The sequence below is a fragment of the Terrapene carolina genome, unplaced genomic scaffold, assembly GCF_002925995.2.
Source record: "Terrapene carolina triunguis isolate 2854851 unplaced genomic scaffold, T_m_triunguis-2.0 Scaffold473, whole genome shotgun sequence".
Taxonomy (NCBI): domain Eukaryota; kingdom Metazoa; phylum Chordata; order Testudines; family Emydidae; genus Terrapene; species Terrapene triunguis.
This window is the reverse complement of record NW_020664824.1, coordinates 133106-154588: the sequence shown is the minus strand read 5'-3', so window position 1 is coordinate 154588 and position 21483 is coordinate 133106. Positions and strand designations below refer to the sequence as shown.

At 55.6% G+C, this 21483-nt stretch overlaps 1 protein-coding gene across 6 annotated transcripts in view; it reads right to left on the bottom strand.

Moving 5' to 3' along the window:
- Positions 1–212: 212 nt before the first annotated feature.
- DCTN1 (dynactin subunit 1) overlaps positions 213–21483 on the bottom strand; it is a 117431-nt gene continuing 96160 nt past the window's right edge. For all 6 annotated transcript variants that reach the window (XM_026658600.1, XM_026658598.1, XM_026658599.1 and 3 more), the window contains 18 exons: positions 19995–20192; positions 16994–17198; positions 13923–14001; positions 12780–12939; positions 10609–10713; positions 10043–10234; positions 9223–9339; positions 8272–8424; positions 6956–7116; positions 6116–6284; positions 5111–5179; positions 4529–4591; positions 4195–4344; positions 2829–2990; positions 2373–2504; positions 1670–1798; positions 1124–1266; positions 213–550 (listed from right to left, as the gene is read on the bottom strand). In XM_026658600.1, the coding sequence (XP_026514385.1) occupies positions 217–550; positions 1124–1266; positions 1670–1798; positions 2373–2504; positions 2829–2990; positions 4195–4344; positions 4529–4591; positions 5111–5179; positions 6116–6284; positions 6956–7116; positions 8272–8424; positions 9223–9339; positions 10043–10234; positions 10609–10713; positions 12780–12939; positions 13923–14001; positions 16994–17198; positions 19995–20192 (2721 nt within the window). In that variant the 3' untranslated portion in view covers positions 213–216. The remainder of the gene's footprint in view (positions 551–1123; positions 1267–1669; positions 1799–2372; positions 2505–2828; positions 2991–4194; positions 4345–4528; positions 4592–5110; positions 5180–6115; positions 6285–6955; positions 7117–8271; positions 8425–9222; positions 9340–10042; positions 10235–10608; positions 10714–12779; positions 12940–13922; positions 14002–16993; positions 17199–19994; positions 20193–21483) is intronic.

Genomic DNA, 21483 nt, shown 5'->3' with positions numbered 1-21483 from the left:
TTTATTCTGCTTGGTAATTCACTTTGTTCTGTCTGTTACTACTTGGAACCACTTAAATCCTACTTTCTGTATTTAATATAATTACTTTTTACTTATTAATTAACCCAGAGCAAGTATTAATACCTGGGGGGTGGGGTGGGGGGGCAAGCAGCTGTGCATATCTCTCTATCAGTGTTATAGAGGGTGAACAATTTAAGAGTTTACCCTGTATAAGCTTCATACACTGCATTTATACACTGCTCTGCCTCTGGGAGGGAGACAGGGAGGCCGACTGAGCTCCCAAGAGGTTCCACTCCCCATCCCCGCAGGGCCTTTGCCCCGGGTTTCCTTTCCGGCGTCCGGGCAGTGAGGCTGCAGGGAGGGGGCATGAGCGGATCGCTCACCTCCTGCAATGCCCGACACGATAGACGCGATTCCAGAGGCAGGGGATCCCCGCAGCCCCTCGATGGTGCGCTTGGACTGGTTGTTCAAGCGCTGCTTTAGCTCCATCTTTTCCGATTCCAGCTGGTCAATATCAGCCTGAAGAGCATCCATGGTCTCCTCAAACTCCCTGCAGGGGGAGAGAGAAGCCACCAGCCAAATGAGAGACGCCCCCCGGGGAAAGGAGACACAGCTCAGCTGGCAGAATTCACAGCCTCTACCCAGCAGGCTTTGCAGGATCTCATCAGGTTCGGTAACTTCCAGCATCCTCCCCCGTCCATACGCTCCCCAGCCAGCTCAGGCCTTTTCACTCACGAGAGGGGGAGGCTAGTCTGTTCTGCAGGCAAAGATCTCACGCGCAGGAAGCGTTTCCTGACAATCAGCCCTCCGTCCCTTTCACTTTATCCTGGTTCTAGCTCCATCAGGCTGACCATCGCTCTCTCCCTGGGAGTTCACACCGCACCAGCACCGGGTCTGGCAAATACAAACGTCCTGCACCTCACAGAAAGCAGCCAGAATGCAGCCTAGTCCGAGACGTGTCCTCTCTGCCCTGCCTCACGTCAGCCACTCGCTGCCCCGCCACCCCTTAGCTCCAGAACAGCCCTGGAAACCATGGCAAGCTGCTATCGCTGCAACCCCTCCCTTAGCAGGCGCTCTGCACTGGCCTGGACCACCCCGAATCCCCCGGGAAACCCACACTCACTTCTCCTTCTTTTTGAGCAGAGCCTGGGTCTCGTCCAGCTTGGTCTGGATCTTCTCCACCCGGTCATCCGCGTCCTTGGACGCGCTGTCAAGCTTCTTCTCCAGGAGACTGAGGCGCACGTTTGCTTCACTCAGCTCCTCGCCCTGCAGGGGTGGCAGGGGAGAAAGCGAAGTGCTCCAGGCCCCTGGGGATGGACAGCGTGTCCCGGTGCCCTGGAGTGCCTGCCCCTGCTCCACGGGTGTAGCCAATAGCCGGCACACGCCACCATTCCCTACTGGCTCTGGGAATCAGCCACCTGGGGGAAGGGCTGGCAAGTCCCTTATGGCTGATGCCACAGGCCTCTGCTACGTGGGCAGCTTGCGTCTCCCCCAAACGGCCTCGTGGTCGCTGGGGAAACGGATGCAAAGGGCTAACAGCTCCGCAGGCAGCACTACGGGAAGTGGGAGCAGTTCAGCAGGCAGCTGTCTACTGCCCAGGCGAAGGGGGCACCCCCAGGTACAGGGTTCTGCACTGGCAGATTAGGGAACAGACCAAGGATGAGCTCACCTTGATTTTGAGCGATTTCTTCAGCTCTTTGATGACCGTCTCTCTGTCTTCCAGCTTGAGTCCCAGGCCCTCCGCATCTGTGATCTCGGCCCGGAGCGCGGCTGCCCTCAGATTGACAGGAGGAGGGGGCTGCAGGGATGAGAGAGGGGGTTGGTCGGATATTGCCAGCTGATGGATTCCAGTGCTTGCTCATGGTGAAAAATGGGCAGGACGCTGCTAAGGGAACGTCCCCCCAAATCTGCACACGACAGGCAATGGCCTGGCTCCCCAAGTCCCTGACAATCCAGGGAGGGCTGGTCTCGCTGGCTGAGAAGGCGACGAACCCCCTTGAGGTTTCACGCGGTAAGGCTGAAGGCTAAGACACACCTGCCGGTTTGTAAGCATCCGCCTAGCTGCACAGACTGCAGCGTGGGCTCCTGATGCAAGGTGCTGGCCCCTCACCCTGCTAACAGCGTCCAAGGAGAGAGCCCACTCCGCCCAGAACACACCTATAAAACCCAGCTACGAGGGGCCGTGCCCATCGGTGTCTGCTGTGTGCGCTGCAGCTTGACCATCCTTGTCAGCACACCTCAGCCCCAGATCAGCGGCAGGTTTTCCGTCTCCTCCCGCCACCCACAGGACCTCAGGACCTCGCCTGGCGGAAGTGACAGCTCTGTTCAGCTGTCCTAGCCCAGCCCGAAGGTGCCCCCCAGCCATGCCCCACCTTGGTCTGTGGCCGGTCGGCGTCGTACTCTCCCTCCTGCATAGCAGTGGCCATCTTGTTCATGGTCGCAATGAGGATATTACAGGACTGGCGCAGGCACTCGTACGGGTTGACGCCCTGGCTGCCGTAGATCTGCAGAGGACGGTGAGAGCGAGAGCGAGAATAACCCCGTTTCAAGGTGCGCTCTGCACCCGCTGAGCCAAGTACCTCTGCTAGGTAAGGCTTCCTGCACTCGCTCCACTGACCACAGGCCTGTGGGGCAGTCGGCCCTCTGGTGATGAGGGGGTAGGTGAGTGGCAGATCTCTACGCTTCAGCGTTAACTGGCTGTCACTCCACCCGGGCTCATCCCAAAGTGCCCAGGGGCTGGCGTGAGATACAAGCCCCTCTGAGGCTAACAGGTATTCGTTCTGCCCAGGGGCAGAGGGCTGTAGGGAAGCTGAGAACAGGGTTCCCACCTGCTCGCTTGCTTTGAAGGCCAGATCTTCCAGCTTCACGGCCAGGAGCCCTTCGTTCTCCGTCAGCGGGGCGATCATCTGGGCCCCCGCGGCAGCCACTTCCTGCAGCACCGCCACCACCCAGGTCAGGTGCTTGCGGCAGTCCAGCAGCGTGTCCGACACCTGGGGTCAGGCAGACACACAGCGATTACGGGATTCGCTCCCAGCAGAGGCAAGTTTCTCCCCGTGCTCGCCAGGCGTCACAGCACTGCACTCACCCCAACGGCTAAGAGATCGCGGAGCGCAGTTCCGTTATCGCTAGGGAGAGGAGCCCAGGCAGCAGGAAGGAAGGAAGCCCAGGAAGCGAACAGGGCGGGGAATTCTTGTCACCACCTGAGCCCAAGGTTCCTGCTCTCTGCACTAGCTCACTGCTTCCCTCATCTCCTTCCTGCTGGCGTGGCTGCAAGCCGGGCTCCTTCCCAGGGCTGTGTGCAGGCCCTGCTGTGACACGGGCCACGTGGGCTCAGGCGCCTTTACCCAGGGAAGTTCCGCTACCGGGACCACATTACAGACGGCAGCTCCAGGCCGTGGCTCAGGCAGGAAGAAGTCAGGGCTCTCCTAGGTCTGTCTTATGCTCTACCCGCTAGCCCCTGTGACTCCCGGCCGCGCCTTCCTCCTCTCAAAGCGAGGGCTCTGCCCCGCAAGGTGGCTCTGCAGTGTCAGTGCCCCAGTCCGCGTCCCTGCTCGGTGTTCTCTCCAGCGTGCTCTGAGCTGCCGCGCCCCAGCCCCAGCCATTCAGGAAGAGGGCCGGGGCAGTCACCGCACAGCCACGTTTCGATGCTCGGCCCAGGTGCGTGTAACACAACACAAAGACAAGAGACCCGAGCAGCGAACGCCAGCAGTCCCAGCCAGGCAAACAAAGACACGCGCTGGCTCTCCAGACAATGCGCTGACTGCACCGGCTCCCCCCCGCTGCGCACTCTGCCTCCGCTCTCCCCAAGGGACCATTCGGGCCAGGCAGGTGACAGCATCCCTAGCACCAGACTGGTACTAAAAACCCCTCACGCTGGCGGGGAGTCACCTGGAGATGAGGTGAGGGAGGGAGAGAAGATGGCACCTGTTGTGCGGGACTATAATGGAGCTGGCAAAAGTGGGAGCCTCCCCTTCACCAGAACCCAAACGATCCTCCCCATCCAGCCTGCAGCGGCCTCCCCGATGCAGCACGGCCTGCTGGGATGTGTATTCTCTGCAGGCTGGGTGGCTGCAATGTTCTGCGGTTCATGGTATTGGCGGTGCCCCTGCGGCTCCTGGCAAGCTGCCAGCGCAGCCCCCGGCACGGGTGTTCAGCTGCCCGTTTCCCGGGACTGTTCGGCGCTGGCTACCCCACCTGCTGTCCGAAGCCGAGTGCCGCGGGTATCCCAGGTGCGTCTGTTCCGGGCATGCGGCGTCTGATCTTCTTGCAGAACTGGCGGATGTCGCTGCAGGAGGTCTCCAGGTCCTTGAGGAGGATGGCGAGGTCGGACGCCTCCTGCCCCGTCTGCCAGGCACATAGAAGGAAGGGGGAGAGAAAGCTCAACACGTGAGATGCCGAGGGCCAGAGCATCAGCTGGCTCACGTCGGCGTAGCTGCTGACTTCAATGGAGCAACGCCAACGTACGCCAGCCGAGGCGCTGGCCCCGAATGCAGAAGGGAACCAGGGTGGCAGGAAGTCGGCTGCTCACCTGCAGGAAGGACCGCAATCGACCCACTTCCACGCCCATGCAGTCCAAGGCACTCTGGGTGAACTGCGGGACAAGCACGAGCGCCATTAGTTCAGGGGAAAGCAGACGAAGCGAGACGACCTTGCCTGGGGGCAGAGCAGGGCTGAGCTCTCTGGGATGACAGGCCGCCAGACCTCGGGGATTCTGGCTCCACAGGGTTATGTTGTGAGGCACCAGGACACAGGTGCTCTCTGAAGGGAGGCCTGGCAGCGCCGACTGCTCGGCTGCAGGTACCGGGCTCAGCGCGGTGTTCTCAACGCCTCTTCCCTGCCCTTTACTCACCAGCGCATTGGCAGGGCCCATCCCACAACACCTGTGTCCTCGCCCTTCCCCCCGGCCCGCCCCCCACTGGGGGGTGAGAGGAGATGGGGGAGGAGCGGGCAGCTGGTAAGCCCAGGCTAGCAGGGGATGCACCACTGGGAAAGAGGCAGGACTGCGTCTCAGGAGGACCTTTTCCAAAGCCCTCATGAAGGACGCAGCAGCAGCCTGTGCAGTGACTCCTTCCCATGGGCCCGCAGCACGGGCCGCACTGCTGCTACTCACCTTAATGTGGTCTGCCAGCTGCAGGGTGCAGTCTTCAGCTTGCTCCACCAAGTGGATGCTGTACAGGTGCTGGAAAGGAGATGGAGAGAGGCGTTAGCTTCCCCAAAGCCCTGCCAGAGCCCCGTGCTGGTCGGGCTTGCGCGGGGCAGCGAACATCGGCCTGCCCCATCTGCACGCAGCCTGCTGGGAGCTGGAGGAGGGCTAACGTGCCGCAGACGATAACACGGCAGCACAAGCACGCTCCCGGGTTTGCCCTTTGGTAACAACGATAGAAACAGAACGGAGTTAATCCAGCAGAGCCACACGCTATCCCAGCTGTCCCCGCTTCCCTCACCTGGCTTCATACGTTTGGGGAGAGGGACGCGTGCTGGGGCAGGGGGTGGAGGACAGCAGGTTGGCTGCAGTAGCAGATGCTAAGGGGCTCTCTGGGATATCTGGAGTGGACAATCAATCAGATACCCCTCTTGTGAAGGGGGCCTGATCCCATGGATTTAGTGGAGATTCTCCTGCTCCAGTATACTCCTCTGTGCTGGGAAAGGGGGCCTGGAGGGGCTGGGATTATGGGAAGTTCTGGGAGGTCTATTTCAGTCTCTGACGTGGGGACATGGCCCTGTGGGATAGCGGTGACGGCTTCTGCAGCCAGTGTCCTAGGACGCCCAGATAAGGGATCCGGGCACAAGGATGGCTAGGCATCTCCCTTCTCTAGGGAGGGAATTCAGAGCACTCGAGAATGGGAGATCTAGTCGTGGGCCAGCAGGGGAACCAGATCTCGGTGTTCAGGAGGCAGAGGGGAAAGAAGGAAAGGTGGTGACGGGAACCTAGTTACTTAGCCTGCAGCCTGGGAGGTTTCCCTGAAAGCAGCAAAGCCACCTGGGGCTCTGCAAACCTCAACCCCACTTCGCTGCTCCCACCCCCTACAGCTCAGCTTGCCCTGGGGCCAGTGCCCGTAGTGCGGAGAGGGGCACGGAGCCGGCACCCGCCTGCAGCACAGACCGCACCTCCTACCTGGTAGTATTTGATAGCTTTGGTGAGTGGCTCCACGTTGACCGTCTCATCCAGCTGGTCCTTGTGCAGCAGCTGAATCAGGAAGTCCAGCGAGCGCTCATGGACACTCATCTCCGGGTAGAGCATCCCCACCTTCTTATAGACCTCAACGCTGCACTTACTCAGGGCCCTGGCGGGAGGAGAAATACGATCAGCTAGCCTGGGGCAAGGGTCTGGGCTCTACAGCGGCCCTGCAATCTCGCGGGGGCTCTAGTGCTGGATGCCCACGCTTGGGCCTGAGGGTCAGAAGTGCTGAGCAGCTCATGGGAGTGGCCGGTGCCCGGCATCCATCCCAAGCCCAGGCCCCCAGGACAACCCAAGGAGCGGGCACTTCTGGTGACTGGGATCAGCAGCACTAGGGCTACGGGGAAGGGCCACGGCAAGAGACAGTCTGTTCCAATCTCTGGGCTCACAGTCAGGCTTTGAGCATGGGCCTAGCGCCGTTGGATGGGCGCCGGGGAGGTTTCTTTGCGTTTCAGTGGCGCGCGTGGAAGGATTCTCCATCTGACCTCGGCAGCAGTACGTGAAACGTCTGAGCGCGGGCTGCGGCACTCGGTGCTTCTAGTGGCTGTTCCCAATCCCATCAGATCTCTGGGAAGGCCTTCCCGGAGCCCAGAGCCCACCACACACCTCCCTCGGCTGCTGTGCTCAGGACGAGGTGCCTCCCTGGCCCTCAGCCGTTCTGGACACGTGAGGGGTTTCCCACGCTCTGCAGGAACGGGGGCACCCTAGGTGCTCTCCTCACAGAGCGCCGGGGATCCAAAGGCTGCGTGCACGGTGCAGGACACTCCGGGGACTCACTGTTCGTATTTGTGCAGCGTTGCTTGCAGGAGGCTGAGCGAATACACTAGCCCCGCAGCAAAGCTCAGCTGCTCCCCTGGGGCACCCCGGAGGCCCGTGCGCTCGGCACAGTTTTCATTCAGCTCGAACTTCTCCTGGGCCTGTTTGCTGATCAGCTCGGCCTGTTCCAGAAGAGAGAGAGAGCAGTCTCAGTCCTGGGCTGCCCAGCACGGCGGCACATCCCCCCTGCTCCCCGCTGCCCAGCATCCCTGCCACAGAGCTGCGCTTGCAGCTTGATACAGGCTCCCCTGGCATTTCACACACTCTGCCATGGGCCTGACCTGGGCAGGCGCCAGCTCACGCAGCTTCAGTCACACTCACGGCTGCCATTTTATCCGACTCAAGGGTTTTTCTTGTGTTTCCATCAGCTTCACTCCCCTGCAGCCTGCCCAGTCAGAGCCTCTCAGCTCTGCTCCCTTCTCTGGGGGGCCCCTGAGACACCAGGCCTGCCGCCCAGGGCCCCCCTTTTCATCCCGGCGATGGGGTGTGCTCCCCACACTAGCCTTGCTGGAGCTGAATTAGGCCAGGTGGGCCCTATCAGCTGGTTTGGCTGCAAACAGGGGAGCTTTAGGCTGGAGGCGGCTAAGCAGGGAGACGCTCCCCTGCTAGAGACAGGCAGGGAGCAGGGGGGCTGCAGAGACGAGTTGCCTGAAGTTACTCCCCGGGAGGAGGGAGTTGAGAGGCCAGCAAACCCAGGAGGTAGGAAAGCAGCTCAGGGAAAGGCAGCAAGGACCCAGCAGGGAGTGGCCCTTGGCTGCTATGTGGAGGTTCCTGAGCCCCCGGGCTCCCCTGTGGCACTGGGAGGCAGTGAAGTGAGACTGCAGGAGCCGCTGGAAAGGGACGAGGATGCTGCTCCTGAGCGAGAGGAGCTGCAGAGGAGATACTGAGAGCATGTACCTGCTGGAAGGGCTGTCAGCCTTGACAGACAGAGCTAATCCCCAGAACCGCCAGGAGGCGGCGCCATCCAGCAGTGAGGAGAGCAACCCATCACAGGACCCCAGCCCCCGTCCTGGCAGACACCGCCCAGAGCCCAGCAGTGCCGCTCGGGGGCGAGAGGGGCTCACTGAAGTCCTGCGGGAGGAAGGGCCTAGCTCTGCCGCACAGCGCCACCCGGGGGCAATGGAGCGGCCCTGAGCACCTCAGCTCAGGCACAGAAATAAGCCGAAGGGGGATGAAAACAAGCCACTCGCTTTGTTCCTCTGCCGCTCCCTGCCCTAACCGTGTCAAAGGGAGAGGTGCTGGTGCAGGCGGGGCGGGGGGCGCGTGCCCGTCGCTACCTTGCAGATGAGCCGGGGGATGAGCAGCAGCACCAGGATGCAGTCGTGGTCCCCTCCGTGGCGCAGGAAGCTGTCAGGCATGAAGGAGGTGAGGAGGGAGACGTGCCGGTTGGCCTGCTGTACCTCCATCTGGCGCAGCTCCATCTCTATGGCCTGAGGAGACAAAGGGAACGTCAAACGGAGCCTGGAAGAAAGGACCAGGAACCGTGTGAGGCGTCTCCCCGGGCGCCCAGCCCGCTCGCTGGCATTACACGGGCGGCGCAGACGGGCCAGTCAATCCAAGCCCCTTTCCACCCCCCCCGCAGAGCCACATTCCCACGGCTTCCTTCTCACTGGTCCAGAGCAGGCCCCGAAGGGCAGGGTCCCAGTCCTGAGGAAGGCAAACGTCCGACCTCCCGGCTGTACACTTGTTACCGTCCTTCCAGCCAGCACAAGTTCACGTCATGGCGCAGGACACGTTTGTGTCACAAAACCCCATTTTCAGGTACTTGCTGCTGTGCGAAAAACGTTCCAGTTTGGGCCCCCGTTTCTCAGAACAAAGGTTACGCCCCTTCCCCGCCCCCACCCGGTAATGCCTGATTTCTCCAGCCGCAACACTCACCCTTCCAGCACCCCTGCCGAGTAGCTACGTGCTCCGTTCTCACAGCCTGTGCCAGAGCGCGCAGGCGTCCCTGGCTAGCAGGGCTCTGCTAGCCCACTAGCCCACACTGCTAGCCGTGGCCTCAATGGGGAAGAGGCGTGTTTCTCAGCAGTTACGCCGTTTTGCAGACTTTTGGGTGCTCTCTCTCACTAGTGACACAGCCCTGGGGGAGGCCTCTGACACCCTCCGAATAACATGGCCGCCTTTGGAAGCTGCCCGAGCACAGGAAGCGATGCTGGACGCTCTCGCCTGCACCGGGGAACACACACACCTGGGTCCTACACACCGACACGCACAGCTGCTCACTGTACCTTCGCATGGGCCTTCGTCTCTGCAAATTTAATCTTGAAGTCGAACATCTCTGGCGGAGGCTGCTGTTGTCTCTCAACAGAAGCTTCTTGCTGGTTTGTGAGCTCTCGGTTCACATCCTGATTGCAGGAGGAGAGGGGAGAATGAGCAGAACTACCCTACCCTCGCCCCGAATACCCCCGGGGGGCCAGGCCTCTCCGTGGTACGAGGCAATAACGGGGCAAGCAAGGAAGAGGAAGGGGAGCTGAGTATCTGGGTGCACTCAGCTGAGGAGTCGCCCCAGCGCTGGGCCTAGCACCAGTTCCCAAGGGGACGCAGGGGAGACTGCTCCGGGCCCAGGAGAATAAACACGCAGGGTGGGGAGGATAATAGATCCGTCTCCCCACCCGCATTTCCATGATGGTCTCACTTGCCTGCTGCCAGCGCCCCCAGGAACCCTTAGGGAATCCCATCCACCTGCTCACGTGGGGCTTCTCTCATACCTGCAGCCCCCGGGACACAACGCAACGCCCACACTTGGGAGCACGTTAGCCCACTGGTTCCCGCAGCTCCCAGCCTGCGCTTCCCCACTGCGGAGCAGATGGGTGGCCAGGAGGCAGCAGAAGCACAAGCAATCGGAGGAAGTTTCCCTCGGAGTAAACTAGTATTCAGGTTGCTCTGGCTTAGCTGGATGTTCTCGGTAAATCCCGTCTAAACCAGGAGCCCAACTCCTAGGGCACCAGCAGCTGGTTCCGGATGCGTTTGCAGTGCCAGCAGCAGCCCCGGCAGGGTTGGGCCCGTCCCCTCTCCCCTGCAGTGGCAGGCGGTGCTCAAGGACTTTACCTGCAGGTGTGCAGTCAGCTCCCTGTATTTCTTGATGGTCTGCTGGTAATCTGCCACTGTCTCCTGTGCAGCCTCCACGCGCTTCTCTGCCTCGCGGACCCGCGCCGTTGCCATGTCCAGCTGCTCACGCAGCTCCAGCTCGGTCTCCCTGGCATTCTCCTGCAGCTCGTCGTTCATCTCGTTCATGGCTTCCTAGCAGGAAGAAGGGGAGGGGGCTGCCGCTACACAGCTCGGCCTGCCAGGCCACAGGAGCGGGGGCTTTCAGAGGAGGGAAGGGGCACAGCTTCGGGGCTGACAGGAGATCAGCTGCGGCCATCGTGCTCAGCGGGAGCTTGGGAGATCAGCCAACCCTGGTGACTTCATTGAGCCTCGCCTGAGCCCGTCCAGCATCCAGCATGGCTCTGCCGTGGCAGGCGAACAGCCCGCCCAGCGCAGCTCTCCCGCTGCTGCGCCCCGTCCTGTGAACAGCCTGGCTGCAGACCTCACGCAGACAAAGGAACAAGCGTGGGTTCTGTCTCACTCCTCTCTGACCCATGGCAGAGAGCCCTGCCTGCTGGGCAGCTTACCAGGTCGCCGACGGTCTCGCGCAGCTCCCGGACCTTCTCCTCCAAGTCCAGGTTTCTCTCGGTCAGAGTCTCCACCATCTCTTCAGCACCCAGCGCAGCATCCACCTAAGGACCCAGGGCTCAAAAGCTTAACCCTGACCTGGGCTCCCACATTCCAACACCACTGCATAAGAATGTAAGATCGACCATCCTCGGTCAGCCCAATGGTTCATATAACCAGTGTCCTGTCTTCCCACAGCGGCCAGTGCCAGACGCTTCAGAGAGAGTGAACAGAACAGGGTAATTATCGAGTGATCCATCCTCTCTCAACCATTCCCAGCTTCCGGCAGTCAGAGGTGTAGACACACCTGGAGCATTGGGCTGCGTCCCTGACCAGCTTGGCTAATAGCCATTGACGAACCTGTCCTCCATTAACTTATCTTCTACTTTTTTGAACCCAATTATACTTTTGGCCTTCACAACATCCTCTGGCAAGGAGTTCCACAGGTTGACTGTGTGTTGTGTGAAGAAATACTTCCTTTTGTTTGTTTTAAACCTGCTGCCTATTAAATTCATTGGGTGACCCCTGGTTCTTGTGTTATGTGAAGGGGTAAATAACACTTCCCTATTGACATTCATGATTTTATAGACCTCTACCCTATCCCCTCCCTTAGTTGTCTCTTTTCTAAGCTGAACAATCCCAGCCTAATTTCTCCTTGTATGGAAGCTGTTTCATAGCCCTCAGCACTTTTGTTGCCCTTCTCTGTATTGTTTCTAATTCTAATATATCTCCTTTGAGATGGGGCAACCAGAACTGCACGCAGTATTTATGATGTGGGCGTACTATGGCTTTATATTGTGGTCATAATAATATATTCTATCTTATTACCTATGCCTTTCCCAATCACTCCTAACATTGTTCGCTTTTTTGACTGCTTCCGCACATTGAATAGATGTTTTCAGAGAACTATCCACAATGACTCCAAGATCCCTCTCTTGAGTGGTAACAGCTAATTTAGACCCCATCATGTTATAGGTATAGTTGGGATTATGTTTTCCAATGTGCGTTACTTTGCATTTATCAACACTGAATTTCATCTGCCATTTTATTGCCCAGTCCCTGTGGCCTGCACTGCTTCCCCCAGCTCCCATTGGCCGGGAACGGTGAACCGCGGCCACTGGGAGCTGCGGACGGTCAATGTAAAAAAACTGTCTTGTGGCCCGCCAACGGATTACCCTGACAGGCTGCATGCGGCCTGCGAGCCGCACGTTGCCCACCACTGCGCTAGAGGAACACTCAATGTTCCAGCAGGGTGAGGAGATGGGAAGAGACACCTGGCTTCAATCCTCACAGCCACTGTGGCCACAGAACCTGGAACATCATGACACTAATACCTAATGTGCTTTTATGCACCCTCCAGTCAGTTTCAAAGACATCTATCTTCTACTGCTTTGCCAGACCTGAGCCCAGCTTTTCCAAAGCTCTCTGCTCTGCTCTGAAGCCCAGGACATGTTATGGGTCAGATTTATCAGAGGCAGAATGGGAGCTCACTCTCTTTACATCTGAACAGGGTTCATTAGTTCTCTCCCTTTGCGTATTATCAAGTGGTGTCAGTGATAATTATCACTCTCCTACCAAGCCAGGATCATGCTAGAGTATCCGTACTGTATCGCCTGCTTCTTCCGCAGCAGACATTCAGTGCCTGCCTCTAGGAAGCCCGTAAAATGCAAAGGGGAGCACGCTGCCTTGTAGTCGATAAGGAACCTTCCCCCAGGGGCCCCCACAACGTCACTAGAACCTCTGCATGACTGTGACTCGCCCGTCCTCCTGACCGCACCATGCTAAGACAAACACGTTTAGGTGGCACAGAATTCCAGAGGTAATAAGACATCGGTTAGACTCTCCTTTGGAAAGGTTTCTAAGACACCAGGTGCAAAGCGTCTCTTACATTCAAGGAAGCAGCCTGCAGCCACGCATGAACTACAGCACAGAGTCCGGCACAGCTCGTGCTGGAGAAGGGCAGACTCTACAGCAGAATCCCCTGGGACTCATTCACTGACACCTGGGTTGCTCTAAGCATGTGATTTCTAAGCAAAAGCCCCACACCAACAGTTCACAGGAGACACCAATTTGCCTGGCAGTGGTTCCCTGACCCTCTTTGAAGCCCCAAAGCACCCTGGGGTTGACTCACCTGCTCTTTCAACTCATCAATGGTTCTCTCTGCCTGCTTCACCTCCTCCTGCAGCTTCTCCTTCTGCTGACGCAAGCTCTCCAGCTCTGAATTCTTCTTCTCCATGTGTTTCTGAAGCTTCACGTGCTCCTGCTTCTCTGATGCAGACAGATCCCGCATCCTGAAACAGAGCAAACACACTCCGAGCAAACGGAAAGGGACCCAGGGACTGTGACCATTCCCTGTCCTTGCCATCACAGCCTTCCTCAGGTGTTTGCAGCCCTTCCAAGTCAGCTGGGCTAGGACACCTGTCCTTTCACTAGCAGTGACCATCCCAGACAGGACAGCTTGTGGTCCCGGTGCTGAGATACTGGGGCAGCCATGCTGAGTGCAAAGGGAAGTCATTTACCCGAGCGGGCTCAGATTTCCGTTCCATGGTAAAGGGACTCCCAAACGAGACAGCTTTGCAGCCATCAGTGCACATTCACTCAGAGCAGAGAAGTTTCAGCCCCTGGATACGGCTTGTAACCTAACTCTTCATGGGAACAGGGCAGATCAGACTCTCGGGCTGTGACCTGAAGAGGCTCGTCAAAGAAGACTATAACAGGTACATTGGTGGGACCATGCAGGGGAGGCTCTCTCCTAGGACACTCAGAAGTTGTCCCTGTTGGGGCTACACAGAGATGCAACATCCGTTTCACAATGTGAAGCAGTTCAGTAGACACCTGGCCAGGAGGTGTGCAGGACACTGCCAGAAGCCATCCCAATCTGGTCACCACAGCAAACACGCACCTTATCAACCGGCTCCTGTATTTAAGTAGCATGCTCATCGCCAGAGTATCAGAAGAAAGCAGAGTGGTTGCTTTCTGCAGCATCTCACGTTCTCTACATCTATAACCTCAGCAGACCCACAGTGACCTATCCCACTTCCTACTCCTCTGAGGTTTAAAAGATGTGCCCGGAGTTAGAAAGGAACTGAGGGGCATTTGGAGGTGTGTCTGTGTGGGACTAGGGGGTTAATACCCTGGCTTGAGAACAGAGGTCCATGGGTCACTGCTTTGAGGCAGGTTTTGTTGCCAGGTGGCAGGGCATGGGAGCTTGCAGTGAGGATCTGCAGAGGTGATATCACAGAGGAGGAGATTTAATAGGGAGGAAGCGTTATACCTGACGAGAGCTTCCTTGAGCCTCGCGTTTTGCTCTTCTAGCTGTTTGACCTGGTAGCTGGATGCAGCCCCATCCGAGCCTGGAGAAAGGGAGAAGCAGAGAGACGTTACCCAGCATTTGAAGGAAAATCAGCTGTTATCCAGAGGCAGTTCTCTCAAGAGCAACTAAGTTTTTAAACCTGGGAGTTGGGAGGACAACGCTCAGGGGGTTAACCCACCAGCCTATCGCCTTCCTCAGCAGAGCAGCCCTCGAATCAAGTGCATGTCGCAAGTGATACAAGGATGGCAAGCGGAGGTTAGTCGATTAGTGCCAGGGACTCAAATTAAGAACTACTGCATGATACGGCACAATCTGCAACCTCAGCTCAGGGGAGCTGCATGGCTAGAACTGCTGGTGCTGCAGGTCAGGCCCGAGGTGCCCTAACGCACAGCTGTACTCTAGGGGTTAGACTAGATGATGCTTGTGGTCCCTTCTAACCCTATGGTTCTATGTACTTACCTGGCTGGAGCCAATGTGATCCCAGTAGCTGCCGCCCCCCCATTCTCCTCCTCCATCCACCCCACCGAAGATCCCACATCCCCTTCAATCTGTCCATCTCCCCCATTCCCCCCATTGCAGCCCCCCTCAGTGCATCCATCTGCTGTCTCCTCAATCTGCTGCTCCTTTGGCAGATGCAGGTTCTGTCTAGTGGGGCTCTCAGGTGACCATTCTGCAGGCCCTCTGCCATGGAACTCGGCTCATGCTGTCGATATTCAATGGCTGCTCACTTCCTTGTCTGTGTATTTTTAACGTCTGCCTTGGCTAGAAAGCCCATTAGGGAATCAAAACAAGGACAAAATATGTGAGATTGTTCCGAGTTTTGGTTTCGATGTCCTGTCCATCGAGGAGCTGAGCAGCTGGTCTGAAATCAGCAAAATGAGCAGACCCTGTGCACTACAGCACGAACAGCTCGTCCCAGAGACGCTCCCAGGAGCGGGCATCCCCTGTCTGGGCAAGGGGCAATGAGAGCTGAAATGGCCGGCTTAACCTTAGCCCCTACGTTCCCTAGTGAGAGACCTGCATTCTGGCAGCCAGACTCCCACTCAAACTCAGAGGTGATGGGACCTGGCGAGTTGCTGCTTCCTACTGACCAGTCTGTGAATAAGGGTCCTACCACTTCCTACTGACCAGTCTGTGAATAAGGGTCCTACCACTTCCTACTGACCAGTCTGTGAATAAGGGTCCTACCACTTCCTAGTGACCAGCGCTGCAAAGCCAGGTAACCGAACTGCATGCAAAGGATTGAAAGCATTCAGCTGGGTGTCTTAGGAGCTATCACAGCAATCCCACAGGGGCAAATCCTAACATCAGAACGGCCAGACTGGGTCAGACCAAAGGCCCATCTAGCCCAGTGTCCTGTCTGCCAACAGTGGCCAATGCCCAGTGCCTGAGAGGGAATAGAACAGGGAATCATCGAGTGATCCATCCCAGTGCCCATTCCCAGCTTCTGGCAAACAGAGGTTTAGGGACACCCAGAACATGGGGTTGCCTCCCTGACCATCTTGGCTAATAGCCACTAATGGACCATCCTCCAGGAACTTATCTAGTTCCTTTTTGAACTCTGTTATAGTCTTGGCCTTCACAACATCCTCTGGCAAGGAGTTCCACAGGTTGACTGTGAGTTGTGGGAAGAAATACTTCCTTTTGTTTGTGTTAAATCTGCTGCCTAGTAATTTCATTGTGACCCCTGCTTCTTGTGTTATGTGAAGGGGTAAATAACGCTCCACACCATTCATGATTTTATAGACCTTGAGCATATCCACCCCTTTTGTTGTCTCTTTTCTAAGCTGAACAGTCCCAGTCTTTTTAATCTCTCCTCATACGGAAGCTGTTCCATTCTCCTAATCATTTTTGTTGCCCTTTTCTGTACTTTTTCCAGTTCCAATATACCTTTTGGAGATGGGGCAACCAGAACTGCACGCAGTATTCCACATGTGGGTGCACCATGGATTTATACAGCGGCATTGTGATATTTTCTGTCTTATTATCTAACATTCTGTGCCACTGCACATTCAGCAGATGTTTCCTAGGACTGTCCACGATGACTCTAAGGTCCCTTTCTTGAGTGGTAACAGCTCATTTAAACCCCATCATTTTCAATGGATAACTGGGCTGTTTTCCAAGGTGCATTACTTTGCATTTATCAACATGGAATTTCATCGGCCATTTTGTTGCCAGTCACCCAGTTTTGTGAGATCCTTTTCTAACTCCTTTCAGTCAACTCTGGACTTAACTATCTTGAGTCATTTTGCATCATCTGCAAACTTCGCCACCTGTTCACAGCTTTTTCCAGATCACTTATGAATATGCTGAATAACCTTGGTCCCGGTACAGATCCTTGCGGGACCCCGCCATTTACCTCTCTCCACTGTGAAAACTGATAATTTATTCCAACCTTTTGTTTCCTCTTTTTTAACCGGTTACTGATCCATGAGAGGACCTTCCCCCTTATCCCATGACTGCCTGCTTTGCTTAAGAGCCTTTGGTGAGAGATCTTGTCAAAGGCTTTCTGAAATTCCAAGTACACTATATTCACTGGATCCCCCTTGTCCATGTTTGCTGATCCCCTCCAAGAATAGTAGATTGGAGAGGCAGGAGTTCCCTTTACAAAAACCATGGGGACTTTTCCCCAACGAATCATGTTCATCTGTTGATTCTCTTCTTTACTAGAGTTTCAACCAATTTGCCTGGTACTGAAGTCAGGCCCACCAGTCTGTAATTGCCGGGATAGCCTCTGGAGCCTTCTGTTTATTTATTTATTTATTTATTTTAAAGCTCTTGGGTGAATCCCATCCGGTCCTAGTGACTTATTACTGTTTATTTCATCAATGGCAATTAACTCCTCAATGGCAAGGTTCCCACTTACTCCAACGGGTGCGGGATGTATCAGTGTAGCTTGGTATTTATGCTGCACTCATCACAGCAATGGGATCTCCCCCACATGTAGATTTACTCCCCAGCCCAGGTTTGCATTAAAACAGGAGACCCTCCCCCAAGGCCATTTCACAGTGGGTGGGCCCTGCACCTCTCACCTTTCTCTTCTATCTCATGTTTCAGGATTTCCAGGTCCATGGTGAGATATTCCACCTTCTCTTTCAGGGACTCCACCTCCTGTTGCAGGGATTCGGCCCGCTCCTCCGCCATCTCCTTGTCCAGAGTTGCCATCTCGATAGCATCAGCCGTATCGGCCATTTCCTCCATGTAATGCTCCTTGGCTTCCAATGCATCTTTGGCTTCCTGCAGGCAGAAACAGGGTGAGGACACCTTGCGATGGAAGCCTGACGGGACAGGGGCGCTACTCAGACTCGGTCACTAGCCGGAACCATTACCCAGCTGTATGGCTCAGATACTCCTGGCTGGGACAGCGTTCCCGTAAGGGGACTGCATGGAGTCAAATCCCAGCTAGTAAACGCTTACCGGGCATGCAGGGGAAAAGGCCATTGCCACGAAAACGGTCTGATTTCTGTTCCACCTCAGCACCTCTTCCCCACTCAGCCCAGCAACTGCACTCCCAACCCCTCCCTCCTCCACCCAGGAGCAGTAACACAGGGCCTGAGAGGCCAGGGATTCCTCCCACCCCACCTGGGAGCAAGGAGAGAGAACCAGTTCCAGTCACACCGCCAGATGCAGGCCTGGTCTACACTAGAGAGTTAGGTCGAAGTAACTTGCCTTATGTGGACCTAGTTCTAAGCATCGACACTAAACTGTCGCTCCTTCCGATGTACGTCACTACCCTGACGTAACAACACAAGCGCTACGCCTCTCGCGGAGGGGAAGTCGATGTAGTTAGGTTGGCACATTGTCAGTGTAGACAGTGTGCTACTTACATCGCCTGTTGCTGCCTTTCAGAAACCATCCCACGGTGCCCCACACTGGCAGCTCAATGGGTGCACGTGCTCCTGGGGAGGACTCACACAGCTGAGCGCAGTGGGGTGTGTAAAACCGATTCAATGACTGTGGTGGCTGTACATCCATGCCACTTAGGTCGACTTAATTTTATAGTGTAGACTTGCCCTCAGATTTAACCTTTGCGTGATGAATTCCTGACTGCGTTGGTAACCAGCAGGTTACATTCTGAAGCATTACATGCAACAGGACACAACTGTTTCATTTTCATTAAGGGCAGTTCCCCAGACCCTAATTGGGGATCACTAAAATCTAAGCAAGGCGTTAACCTGGCAAAAGGCAGGCATGATGGGCTACTTTCTTTGTGCACCGTACAGAAGGCGCCAAGCCCCAGCACTGGCTCACGGGCCAGGGCTGCATTTGCAGTACGGACACACATCAAGCATAGTTTATACCTTTCTTTGTAGTAACGGCATTTCGCCCAGCCTGTTAAAATGGAGCAGTGATCTCGGCTCGTCCCCGCCAATCAAACAAACAGCTGCTGGGCCGTTCCTGGAGGATGGCGCCAGCAGACAGTACGGAGCAGGTTGGCGGCTGTATTAGGGTCTACACTTCTCTTTTCTCTTGACCCAGGCCCCGCCCCCACACCACCCCTTCCCCCAAGGCCCCACCCCCACGCCCCCAACTTCCCCCAGTCCCTCCCACCCACCGAAAGGCTGCACAGATCAGCACCTCCCCCTCCCTCCCAGCGTCCTGCATGCCATGAAACAGCTGTTCGTGGTGGGTGGGAGGCGCAGGGAGGGAGGAGGAGGTGCTGATCTGAGCGGCCTTTCGGCGGGTGGGAGGCACTGGGTGGGTTGGGGGGGCTGCTGGTGGGTGCTCAGCACCCATCATTTTTTCCCTATGGGTGCTCCAGCCCCAGAGTACCCACAGAGTCGGCGCCTATGGCTGGAAGCTGAAGAGAAACTCACTCATCAGGTCCCACCTGGAATCAAGGGAACAGAGCTCCAGAACCAAATACACTGGCTGCTAAAACTTGTGATATACAAGGTGGGTGAGCGAATATATTTTATTGAACCAACTTCTGTTGGTGAGGGAGACAAGCTTGGAAAACGGAAGTTGGTCCAATTAAAGATATTACCTCACCCACCTGGTCTCTCTAATATCCTGGGACCTACACGCCAAAGGCGTGTGATAGCGAGGGGAGGGAGGCAGGTCCATTCTTACTTTCCGGGTGAGGGTCTGAGAGAGGGGGCACTGGAAGAAGAAAACCGTCTCCCAGAGGGAGTGCACTGAGTGCATGCATCCGAACATGGCCAAACAGGAAGCACCCCATTAAAATGCGATCCTGTAACTAACAGCGCCAGCATCCCGGATCTGATCGGAGGCTTGTAATGTGTTTAACTGATTGCCGGATGGAGCTCAGGCCACAGCATCTCCTCTCCTCCTCCTCTAAGGGATCTGGCTGATTGACTAACTACAAACAAAATCTGCCCCCTAGGGCAGATGAAAGAAAAGGAGGAGGAAAGCGTTGAGGACAGTGTGTGTGACTGGAGCCCGCTGCACTTTCCATGGTTAGAAGGAAGAGAAGGGGGGACCCCTGGGCCCCTCCGGGATGGGAGGGAGAGGGGAGAGGCCTAATGGCCACCGCTCTCCAGAAGATTCCCATAGGGTCAAGGTGCTTCCATCACGAGCCACAAGTGGGAATCTGCAGACGCCCCTGGCAGAAGGGACACATTATACAAAGCACTGCTTGGTTAAAGCTGGGCAGCGTGGCTCCATGACAAAACTCTTGTCTCAGATATGGGGAGAAAATAGGCCAAAATAAACCACAGGAAGATGCCACCAGGATAATGGGCCCAGCCATATTTAGCGCCTTGTACAAATTAATTCAGCACCGAACGTAGTTTCCTTCCGTTTGGCTTTTGCATTCTCAAGCCAGTACAAGAGCCAATGTTTGCTGTGTGGTGGTCACAGGTTGCTTTAGGGCCCACATCTCTTCAAAAGACAGGATTTGGGGGAGTTCCTATTTTTATGCTAGTGGATGTATCAAAAAATAAAGTAAGAACTCCCCAATCTGATTTCCAACAATTAAATAGCCTTGAATTTACTGGCTCCCTTGAGGTGTCATTAACGTGAGCTGCACAGCTCTGGCTGCTGCCACATGCCCGCCAGGAAGATGCTCACCTTTTTGGCCTCCTTTAGACGTTTCTGGAGGTCAACCTGTTGTTCCTGCATTTTGCTCTTCCACTCCTGCACCTGCTCCAACTGGATCTTGTATTTCTCCAGCTCTTTCAGCTTTGCTTTGTCTTCATTTCGCTTCATCTTCAGAGTTTCCAGCTTCTCCTCCAGGTCTCTGACTTGAGAACGCAGGTTCTCCTCCTCCTGCACAGCCAGGGGAAAATGGGAGGTTACTCTGAGAAGTAGAGATGTCATGTAACAATGGAGCAAAGAGTCCTGTGGCACCTTATAGACTAACGGACGTATTGGAGCATGAGCTTTCGTGGGTGAATACCCACTTCGTCGGATGCATGTAACAATGGATTTCTCCAAATACCTCTAATTTAATGCACAGGCAACAAAACCTTCTAAGTCTGACCCAGTCCTCAGAATTCAGTCAACCCTTTTCCAATAGCAGCATCATTAAAGGCCTCTTAGAATAATTTCATTCACTTTGTTCTTCCACTTCCAAAGCCTGTATAATGTTTTAATCTCATTGAGTTTCATTTCACCCACTGTACATGGTTAATACTTCTCGATGTGCCGAGAGATGGCCTGGCCCTCAAAGGAGCTGTGCACCTGCACTTCCAAGTGACTTCAGTGGGGTTTGTGGGTGCTCAGCCCTTCTGAAAATCAATAATGTACAAAATTAACTCATCTAATTCCCCTCTCCTGCCCCTAGGGGTCAGAGTAATGACACATGCAAGGAAAAAGTGTCTCCACTAACAGGACTGGAGCTCTAATGTGACAAGCAATGGGATTTTAAATGATAGCATGTGTAATGGCTAATGCTTTAAGGCTTATTTAAACGAAGTTTAACAACTCGCAGACACACGCAAACTGTGCCCACTGTAAACTGGAGAGTTATCAGTTGATGCCACGGGGTTACTCTACTGAGTGTCAAAGGCACCCTAATCCTTTCCCATCTCTCCCCTGTCAGTCGCTCCGATACGATGGGGCGGTTACTATGCCAAAGGGGGTTAAGCACGGCTAAGAGAGATGGTGTACGTTGGATTCTGAAGGTTTTGGAATCATGGCTCTGGACACTTTCATCTCTAGAAGGAAAGGCTCAGTGCAAGCACACGTGTAATTCTTCACCCAGGTAGGGATGGAGCATGGCCCTGATCTCTCGGCAAAGTGACAGTGCCATAAAGGCATCTCCACTCTGAACCACAAACTAGCCATTGCGTCTGACTGCAATGCCCTCTTCCAGGCTTTTCTAACCAGCGGGCTCTCCAGAGACAAGCAGGTTAGATCTTTCCCACCGAAAGATAATCCAGGTAACCAGCATCAACAGGAAGTCACTCAGCTCTGTTAGGACAAAGTCACTGGCTGAATTTGGGCTGTACCAGTTGGGTTTCAAAACCCAGTTCAAAGACATCCTGACCTTTTACAGGGATAGCCCACAGAGGGTTCTGGTGCCAGCAAGCAACACTCCATCTTGATCTGAGCAAAG